General features: G+C 30.8%; 2 protein-coding genes across 6 annotated transcripts in view; both read right to left on the bottom strand.

Moving 5' to 3' along the window:
* The window catches only part of LOC141450743 (salivary peroxidase/catechol oxidase-like), a 73,678-nt gene that overhangs the window by 61,232 nt on the left and 1,312 nt on the right, over positions 1-11,134 (bottom strand). For 2 of the 5 annotated variants that reach the window (XR_012456277.1, XM_074121475.1), the window contains exon 1: positions 1,089-1,641. The exons of 2 other annotated variants lie outside the window; for them this stretch is intronic. The gene's annotated coding sequence lies outside the window, so the exon portion shown is untranslated. Of the gene's footprint in view, positions 1-1,088; positions 1,642-9,828; positions 10,078-11,134 lie in introns of those variants that run through there. One more of the 5 variants, XM_074121477.1, reaches the window with a different exon arrangement.
* Positions 10,232-11,116, bottom strand: Rfk (Riboflavin kinase). Its single transcript, XM_074121492.1, has one exon. It carries the CDS (start codon positions 10,800-10,802, stop codon positions 10,356-10,358), a length of 447 nt encoding a protein of 148 aa, XP_073977593.1. The 5' UTR covers positions 10,803-11,116; the 3' UTR covers positions 10,232-10,355.

Genomic DNA, 11,134 nt, shown 5'->3' on the forward strand with positions numbered 1-11,134 from the left:
TTTCGTTTTGAGGATGATGAGAGAGGATTCTATAATAAGACCCCCTTAAAAACTAGGACGTTAATGGTAAACAAGAGAAAACAGATATTTTTGATGAAAAATTCTAGCTATTTGAAGCGATCGCAATAATAATTCTTTCTAGGTGTAAAGAAAGAATAGGAAAACGTCAGAATATATACGTATTAACTGAGATCTGACTCTCTTTCAGGCTCTCAACTGATCTCACGTAAAATTAACTCACAATTCAGTACGCATTTACTAATGCGTTAAAGAAATACTTTAGTCAATGAATTCTTTGTAAATTTAAAAGTACGTCAACCCTAGAAACTTCGTTTATATCACCTGTAGTGCAACAATTTTAGTAATTTTTGAAGCCCACAATTTACTACACTAAAATTAACGACTGTTTTCATCCTTTAGAGAGGAAATTTATTTTTTAATTTATATCCTTTTAGGCTGTAATTGTCAATAACAGCTTAACAAAATCTAAAACTTCTCGAATGAAACAAAAATTTTGGTTACTTACTATTTTAAATTACTAGATAAAGCGCGAAAACACTTCTTAAATCTGGACCATGAGCACAAATATCTCAACAAAATGAAATATACCTATACAAAACGACTTCCTTGTAGCATACAACCAAAGTGAGGCAGAAATAAATATATACTCATTAAATAAATTCAATTAAAATACAAGTATGTTAATAAATTTCGCATGGACATAAGTTCTTTTAAACACTGGCTTGGCCACATAATGATATTATTGGATGATATTAACATCCAAAAGCAATATCAGATTCAATTTTTGGGCATCATTGGATGACAGTGAGTATCTGAATTTCTTATGGTATATTTTTAATAATGTTTAAGTATTTAAATATTTACATTTAGACAACCGACTGACATTTACTTAGGTTAATAAAAACCTGACTTTCGATATCTTGATGGTTAACGATTATTTCAAATAACCAATTCTTGATGAATGATAATATGAGCAATCATTGAAACCAACATAATTATGGGAACTTGACTGAGGGAATACCTAAGCACTTCCTGAACAGAAAGAACATTATTAGTAAGTTACTTACATTTTACTGTTGAAGGTCACGCCATTTTTATCAAATCATTTCAATTTTTTTTTGTAAACACTTTCTTTAAAATCATTTTTGTTTTTATTTCCCTGTCCGTTAATTGTTTACTAGATTATCAGTAGAAGATTTAACAATAAAACGGTAAAGTTGACCACCTATTGTAGGTAGATGACATTCACGGAAGATTACAGGAACTACTCGTCTGAAGGGATAGAGAAGTTCTTGATTTTAATTAATGATAGTGACGACACTACTGCAGGCAACCAATGATTATTCGCTTAGCAATTAAAAATTCCCTTGACTTTTATTTTTAACAAATTATTGCATTAGTTCAAATTTCAGATTTGATTTTATACATGCTTTAATACGAGTATATGCTGGGCCAGAAAAGTTTTTTTTGCAAATTGATCAATTTTTTGTTAGTATGTCAGCGCGTCCATGTAGTGTGATCAGCTTCTCTTAAAAAAAAAAAAAAAATACCAGAAGAATGAGATTATTTTGGCCTAGATGTTATTAGGGGTGGGGGACATCATTATCCTATAAGCAGCTAACTGGAAGTGCTCCTCTATATAAAGTGGATTTCTATTTGGTTTAGTTATTTTTTAAATAAGTTTGCTATAATAATAAAGACTCCTCCAATTATTTAAAAAATATTTTACGTTAATCATTTATGACGAGTTTTTAGTAGGGTCGAATAATACTTCTCCTAAGCGACAAATTACTGTTCGATTAGTACATGACTTGTCTAAATTGGTTTAAAAAAGAATGAACATCATACCAGAATATCAAATTTGAAGAAATAATTCGCCAAAATGGACAAGTAAAACGCTGCATACATTAAAGTATTTAATAGACTCGGTACATATGTACCTACATTAAGAAATTTAAAAATTAATTGCACGAAATTACTCTTAAGTGCTTTTAGAAAGGTATACGACTTACATATGTGAACTTTTACCAAGTCTTGTTTACTTTATCTTACTAGGTTAAGTATGTATATTGAAGAAGCATAACGCGGTTGTAGCACTCGCAACATTTTCTGGAAGGGCTCTGGAAGATCTGCTCTTTGAACTCATCTTTCACCGAAAAATGCTCTGCAGTAGAACATTGGTACGACTCTCTATTCTAAGGTGTCACCCTGGAGTAATTTACAGTTTTACAAACTGTATGCTAGTAAAAGGTAAATATTACCAAATTTCTTAGTTTATAAAAATGTAAAAGTTAGAATGTTGACAATTTCAGTAAGTGAATGTCATGAGAGTATTCGCCAGATTGTTAACAATAAAAACACTACATAGTTCCATTTAAACTAGTACTCAACTATATGGAACTATCACTCTGAATGTAACTCTTTTTTTTTGTTGAGCAATCTTCTTTAGTTGCTCTGGTAAAAGGGCTTGTTCGGAAGGTTTCCCGGTACAGTAATCTTGTAGAGGCAATTCTATTAAAATAGTTTCTAAAGCGAACTACTTTGTAGACAAAATTCATAGTTTGAAGAATTTCTAAGTTAGATCTTTGTGTGTTGCAACATAGTGAGTACGGTTTCACGCTAAATTTATATTTAATTCTTCACATTAAGTATATTAAATCTTTATCCAAGAAAGGTAACAAAAACGTTTTACTTCCACAGGAGTATTTTTTTAAATAACTTTATTGAAATATACAATTGCAGGAGTGATTGTTCCTGCAGCAAGTAAATGTAACTGATACAATAACAAGTGAGGAGTTACCACCCATTGGTGACTCTCCAAAGAATCATTGGCCTTCAACGCCAAGTAGGTCAGCATCATCTCACTCGGCGGATGGAGTTGCCTGGAAGTGTCAAAGATGAAAGCTGGTCACTAAGAGAATTAGGATAAGCGAAAAGGCGAACGTGAACTTAATTGTATCGCGTGGTGATAAAACCTTGAATGTAAGGTACTAAGATAGATTGAATAGTTCTGTTAGAAACGTAGTATGAGGGCATTTTTAATACGTCGCAGAATTTTCGGTTGTAGTGTTTGGAGTCGGTAGATATGTAGAATTGGTTGAGCCCACAATTGGAGTCCGTAAGTCCAAATATGTTTCAGTTACATGTTATATATAAGTAATTGTTGTTTAGAAGTCAAATCAGTTTTTGACAGTGATTGTTTATCAAGGAGTCTTGTCAGTAGGTAGTAGCGTTTTTGAGTTCTTGTCGTTTAAGACGTGTATGTTGGTTCCATGTCAAACGTTTGCCCATTATACATACATGTAGTCCTCAGGAATGATTGATTTGTAAAAAATACTAAATACTTTTTTTACGGATTTTGCCTCGTTCGTATTGAGTCTTATTATAAAATTTTGTTTTCAATATAAAAGATGGTTTATTGGATGAGAGGATATTATTAGGGAAGTTATCTATATATAAGGTACTAAAAAATGTCAAAATACAAATCATAAATTAAAATTAATTATATTATCATCTTCCAAGATACTTAATCAAAAGTATAAATAAAATTGATAAGATTTTTTTAAAATTATAATTAATTAAAATAAAATTTACCTTATCTTACTGGTTTACCAATATGTTTGCATTTTCAAGTCTTAATGCTGGCTAAAGTAAATTATGAAATTTTTTGTTAATCTTTCTGTTGATGAACATATTTTAAAATTATTTGTAAGTGAAAAAGATAAGTAGAGGCCTCAAATTTGTGTCTACAGAATCTCAGACTGCTTTTCGGTATAATCTATCTATTGTTGCGATATTCTCGCAGAAATTAGACAAACTTTTTCAGAAACTTGTCGATATTACGTCAACAGCAAAGCTTTGAATAAAATTGGCTGAGTCAGCTAATGAAAAAGAAATTTACATTATTCACTTTGATAGCCTCTTAAAGAGTACGAGCTCATGGAATTGTGGGCATATTAGTGCATTAAGTAGTTCGCTCCAACTTTTATCTAAAAATCAGTTTATAGAGCTGCAACTTCCTTCGTAATGTACAATTAATATTATCTGAAAAATGTTTTTCTTAAATTTGCATGGCTTTGGTGAAGCAAAAGAACCGAAAGTCATGACAAATCATTCAGGTAAATTTACTGTATTTTTTTTTTTTTTACAGGAGCTGTTTGAAATCTTTCATACGAACGGAAATGAAACTTTGAATAATTTTTGTACTGACATCATCATTAGAAGTTTTGGAATTCCCTCTTCGTTTTCAGGTAACTGCCTTTTTAAAAGATACGAATTTCTGATCATAGAAATGATGTTTGGATAAAATGTAACTTTAGGATCAGTTATGGTACGGCCATACGGCGGGAAGAGTGATGGTCTAAAATACTGATAGATTATGAGCTAAGAAAACAAGCGATGCCTTAACAAGTGAAGTGGATAACTCTGGAGTCGGACAGAGCATGGTTGGAACTGATGGGAAGTTCTGGGGGAAAAAAAAAATTCGTTTTGAAAAGAGGCAAAAATAATATTTTCCCCATGTTAAAAGAAGCTCTTATGATCCATTTTTGGAGATAGATAGGCTGCGTTAGGACTTCAAAGCATTACGCAAAAAATGAACTCTTCGGTATTCTAGACAATCGTTTCCATAAAAAGCCTCTTTTCGTCTTTTTGAAAAATCTCAGGCTAATTATGTATTCTTTTATAAATTGTAATGCAATATTGGAAATAAGTAGAACAGTTCCGAGTTTGTATCTGAGAGGTCATCAGATGACTGTTATGATGGACTAGCAAGATTAGAAACAGTAAGACAGCTCATGAAGTTAAAAGGCGCATTATAATAGTCCATTAACGAAAGAAAAGAGATTTAATCAAATTTTATATGTTATAGTGCTTATTAAGTGTACTACATCCATTTGAACATTTTTGTGTTAACAATAAAATATGTTTTAACTAAATCAGGAATTTAGTTTGCCAACAAAATTTAGTAATTCAATAATAATAATAATGCGTTTATTTAAATACTTATTTTACAAAATATAGAAAATTTTATTAACCTCCCAAACACTTGAGCATGGACATATTTAATTTTTTTTTCTTTCTTTTTTTTAACGCCGGGTGTTGTGATCTTTGTTCCATCTTCAACTTAAAATTATCTCATCTAAACTCTTCGTCTTTTACTTCTAATCTGGCTAGAACGGTTTGGTTTGAGCAGAGAGTTAAATGTTTTCGTCTATGTGGCGTTCCAGAAAAATTATATTTTTGCCGACATAGATCTCATTGCAATAGCCTGTACCATTTATCTGCAGAAACAAAGCGATTCTAACAGAGCAAGAAACTTTATCAACTTTTCTTCTAATTTCTTCTTCTTAATATGTCGCTCTTAGACGGTCTGTAACCTTCTTCAATCCATGCGAATCACTGATCCCATCAATGATTACTCAGTCGATAATTTCTGTCTCTTTCTAAAATTAGTAAAATTTTACAAAGCATTAGTTTAGCTTTTATCTTCAGAGAATTTGACATCTACGCTCGTATCAGCCTAACAACTGACCTCAATGACTATCACACATCGTTTCTATGAGAGCAAACTTCTATGTTTTGATGCTTTGACAAATTCATTCATGAAAAGTTACCATTCTGTAGTCAATGAATTAATCTAAATTTCATTAAACATTCTTGACTATAAGCGATCTACAATAATGTACTATTTGCATACTTTTAAACATCGCACTTTAAAAAAATTCCAATGTTCTACTTATCAAACCCCTTCTCCATCGTAAGTGTTTTAGCCATTTTCATTATCAGCTAGTTAAAGCTTATCGGGAATTAAAAGTACTGTATAAGACTGCAATCTTCTGAGAATGAAAACGGAATGTTTTGTATTTCTAATTAATATTTCCAACGCAATTAACTGAAACTCTTATTATTTAATGTACTGATTTTACTCGAGTTTTTCCAGGTTTTCCCGTAAAATTGGGATTTTCATTCAAAATCTTTGCTTGTTTGCAGCTTCCCTTGCAAACTATTCTTCTTAGCCCCCAATCTCTTTCCGTATTTCCTCATTTCTTGCCCAGTCCAATATAGTTTTTCTCATGAATTTTCTCCAGATCTCCAATTTAACCATTCTTACCTTTTACCTTGTTTTCTGGGTGACCATCTAGGTTTTGAAGAGGATTGAACGGTGAAATAATATATTTTCTGTTTAGTTTCTTTGGGGCTAGCTTATTAAAACTTAAAACTGAACGCAACATTGGTTCATCAGGACACAACTTAACTTAGGGCATTTTCCTAACCAGTCCAACCCGCTGTATACGTTATATCGTCGAAATTAATCCTCAATTTTCAGCTCATACATTTCTCCCAGGCTTCCATTTCATTCACTACAGACCCCAGCTTAATATAAAATACTTAACGAATCTCTTATCGTCATTAAAATGACTGTCCATAAGCACTTATCTTACTTCCTGCACCATGCGTTTCTCTTCTTTCTCATTGCATATTCGTGGACGAGTTGACGAAATTACTCTTACATGACTAGACAAACATTGTGTATTAAAAAGTCATAATATTAAACTTATATAGCCTAGATGGCCTAGGAAGATGAGTGATTTCATTCCTAGTGAGAGGAGAAGGAAAGGCAGGCAAACTTGGATGGAGGGAATAACCGAGGGAATGGCCTCTAGAGGCCTTCGGGAAGGGGAGTGGGAGGACAGGAAATCTTGGACTTTGGGCATTGGGGATGTGATTCCTTAGGAATTGTCTTTAACCCCTTAAAAAAAAATTAAACTTATAGATGCAAAAAATTTATTAAAAAAAAAAAAGTTTAATGAGTGCAGTGACTAGTAAAGTAAGCAAGATTGAAGAGTCAAAATTCGAACTTATTTCCACTTGTGCTATTTTAATTATCACACTTAAGGTAACTTATTTTCGTGAGAAAGTATGTATCTTAATCACTTATAATGCTTTCTGTTTTTAATTATTTACCAAAATATATATATATATATATATATATATATATATATATATATATTGATTTGGAAAGATAGACTAATGATCTTTTGATTTTCATAAATAAGACCATCATATTGATTAGAACTTCTTACAATTAACTCAGAACTACATTTCATTAACAATAAACGCAGGGAAATTGTATTTTTCGATTTCTTAATATAATTTCTTATAAATTCATTAATATTTGAATAGAATTCAAATGTGCTGCGACATAATTACTTGCATCACAAATGTTCATTAATATCATTTTTTTTTTAAATATTAAAATCTTAAAGTTTAAAAGTTGACTCCTCATTGCTAGTTCTTATGCAAGAGTTAAGCAGTCTGTTTAGGTTTAATTATGTTACATTTTAATTATTTACTTTTAGTTTTTATTGCATTGTATCCCTGATATATTAAATCTTTGTTTTAATCTAGTCACTTTTTTTAATTAGTAGCTTTTTACGTAATTTATATGAATGTTATTGATGTACCTCCGTAAAAACACTTTATAAAAAAGGATTACTGTAATCTTGGTCCATTAAATGATAATTTGCATGTTTTATGTAAGATGTGCATAAGATTCAGTGAATTAACAGTTAATTAATGTGAACTTTTCAGCATTAATGGTTCAACATTTTCTAATCGTTTTTATAAAGAATTAAAATTTAATAGCAAAATGAATATAGAAATTGGTACTATACTGCGAAATAGGGAATGCCGTGTAAAATGATTTATTAGCGATCTTTTTTGGATATGTAAATTTTTGGAAGGATGCTAGTTGAAATCCAATTTATTTGTCATAACACATTATTTTCTCTAGGTCAACTCAAGTAATGATGTAAAATAGAACTTATAAGAGTATCACAATTAAGAAATATTCAAAGAAATCGATTTTGAGAATTTATTTTGGTTCTAACAATGTACCTTCTTTTTCCGGCCACGGAAAGATTTTTTTTCTTTAGAGTCGGCAACTATTTGTAGAGTTGTTCATACTATTATGTCATTCCCATTCAGTTCTTTGTATAAAATGTTTCTATTCAGAGAAAATAGCTCTCTAGAGAATGTCTTCAACTAAAATTAGTTTTTTTCTCAATAACAAAAGTATTAACACTATTGAAAATCTCTGTTATTTAAATTATTACACATAAGATTACTATTACAACAATAATGGAAATAGAAATGAAATATTGATTGTTTTTTCGTACTAAGACATATTATTTTTGCGAGCTTAAAATTTCTGGCAGTTTTGAAACTAACAATTCGGTTCAGAGCTTTTCATTTGCGATACTGCTCGTGCAGGGCCAAAATCCGTTTCTTTCTAATATATCCTAAGCCTCTATTCTTCAAAGCCTTAAGCTTATGAATGTTCGCTTCTATCTTGTAACACTTTTTCTCGGCTTTCATTAGCAATAATCGCAGGGAAATTGTATTTTTTATTTTCTTAATATATAGTTCACCCAAGTTTAAATAGAATTCAGCCTCCTTCTTCCAATAGTTTCATCTAATAGCTTCTTTCTTCTAGTCTTTATCGTCCAGTCTGTTCAGTTCCCTAGCCGTTTCAATCTTCTTTCTTTTACCTTTCAGCCATCGTACAAATCTTTCACCAGAAGTGCATTGCATTTCCATTTATTTTCTTGAGCTCAAAAATCCTAAGCAGTATCTTCCTCATCGCAATTGTTTTTTGTAAGTAACGAGGTCTTATTAGCGTACATACCTAAAAGTCGGATGACTGTTCTATAAATCTAGAGCTTACTTTAAGTTGAGATGTTCTCTGATTGTAAAATACTTCCATGCGACATTTTCCATTCTTTCTTCAATCTTACTTTCGCTCCTCTCCTTTGTGTAAAGATAGGAACCGAAATATGTAAAACAGTTAACATGTTTTAAGGAATTACTACTATTACTATTTTATCCTTGCACTGAGCCCCACGTATTCTACTGTCATATAGAGAGACCTCTTAATTACAAACTCCTCAGAATATCTTCCTAGCACTTCTGAAGCCAAGTTGTTCAAACACATTAGCATAACTGCAATTTCTTTTTTGTACGCCATTGTTATCAAAATGTTTTGTTTTTGCTTTCGTTTCGTTGCATTTATATTACCATGCTCGACTACTTGTTTGTATGAGCTCAGCTTTAATAGCGAATTAATTTCTATGATAATCCAACAATAACATTTTTAAAAAAACTAATTAGAAATTTTACAATTGTCAAAAATAATCTTGTGCAACATTTACCAGCCAATTTGTTGATAAACGATCTTAAATTTAATTAATTTACGATACCCAATGCAATCGTGTATCTCTCTTTTATACAAAATTTATCCAGTGAAATTACCAATCAATTTAATGTTTCAATGGGGCCAATTTAATGATTTCAATACTTCCTAGCTCGTGCTCATTTTAATCAATTCATTTTATAGAGGGGACCAGAACATTTTGAAACTAACAGTTTAGTTTTTGCTTTTGAAGGGAAAAAATTATTAATTTTAATAATGCACTGCCAATAGAATTAGTAAATGGAGTTATATAGATGATATAATTGCTTTATCTATTTTGCACCATCTCCTAATCTAATGGAATAGTTTCTGCTTGTTAATGAGATGGAAAAGCTCTAAATCCAGTCTGAGGCAATAAAATCCTCACAATTTTTATTTAATTGGTATTAATAGGCTATTGCCTCTTTGTTCATAAAAGTAAAAACCAATTATAGTTTTTATATGACCTTTTAGAATGAATAAATACAAAACATGAATAACCGAAAAACTTGACGTTCCGGAATTCTACCTTTGCAACAGTTTTACAAGTTAGTTATAGTAAAAATTTAAAATACCTCGTCCTATTTTCTTGTTTAGGATAATAGTCAGTAATCCTCAAAAGTTTAATGCAACTTGAAAGCAGCATTGTTTTTACCTCAATTCCTGATTGCAAAAAAAAAAAAATTGTAAATTTCGGACCCTGAAGATCAGTTTTTATTTTTTAAAGCTACTACATAAGAGGAACAGACATAAATTGTTTAAAATATTACAGATGAGAGGCCTCTCTTTTAGAGATCTTTTAATTCATTACACATTAATTTTACTATGTATATCAGAATCGTATTTACAAACATTGCCTGATAATTACAAATGTGTCACCTCTTAAAATCGGTTCAGCAATTTTAAATATTTAAGATTGCTTTAGATTACATTCTTTATAAAATGCAACATATAGGAGAAAGAAGAAATTGCAACATGTTTTATTCATTAAATAAAATTTTATTTACTTGAATAAATAAAATAACAATTTAGCATCAAGCGTAAATTTTTCATTTCTAAATAAAATAAATATAGAAATAGAATATATTAAGTAATAACAGCCCTATACTTGAAAATATTCATGTTCCCTAAATTTTAAGAATTCTGGTTTGTCTAGTTCTTTACTAGCAATAGACACATCACTATTGATAGCAGAAATTAATTCATCCACTGATGGGAAATTCATTTCTGGTCGTAAATAATTTAGTACACAAACCTTCATTAAGGATCCATAAAATTCCCTTTCAAACTTATACAATATGTGTATCTCCATAGTTTTCACAGTGTTTTTATAAAACGGATTCCAACCGACACTCATTACCATTTTATGGACTTCTCCGTTCTCAATTTGTGCCCATCCATAATAAACTCCTGCTTCTAAATTGGTTGGTAGATTTTTCACTACATCTGCTGAATAGTTCGCCGTAGGTATTCCAAGATCCTTAGATCCTCTTCCAAAGCCTCTTGCAACCAAACCACTAACGAAAATTGGCAACGGAGATGTATGCATATTTAAGTAATTTAGTAACTAGAAAAATCTTAGCTGCACTTGAAGTGAAAATGTAGTACAATAGTTAAAAAATCTTACACATATCTTTTTTTAAGTAGAATATTTTGGTTTAAAATTTCCCTGAAAGGCAAGCGAATCACATATTTAAATAAGAATTCATATTTAAAGAATAATACATTCACCAACTCAATAATACTATGCCGTATTAGACTAATACCGTTTACCACAATGCAAATATGAAACTGAAAGCAAAACGCGTGAGCTACTAAACTGGCTTATACTTATACCAGCTGGCCGCTTCTCCCCTCCAGTAGATCTGTTCATTCTGTGAC

Source organism: Rhodnius prolixus, unplaced genomic scaffold (assembly GCF_049639745.1).
Source record: "Rhodnius prolixus isolate KJV_2025 unplaced genomic scaffold, Rpr scaffold_8, whole genome shotgun sequence".
Classification (NCBI taxonomy): Eukaryota; Metazoa; Arthropoda; class Insecta; order Hemiptera; family Reduviidae; genus Rhodnius; species Rhodnius prolixus.

Excerpts from the sequence above, each read along its gene's own strand:
- Rfk (XM_074121492.1), bottom strand. The coding sequence starts at position 10,802 with ATGCATACATCTCCGTTGCCAATTTTCGTTAGTGGTTTGGTTGCAAGA.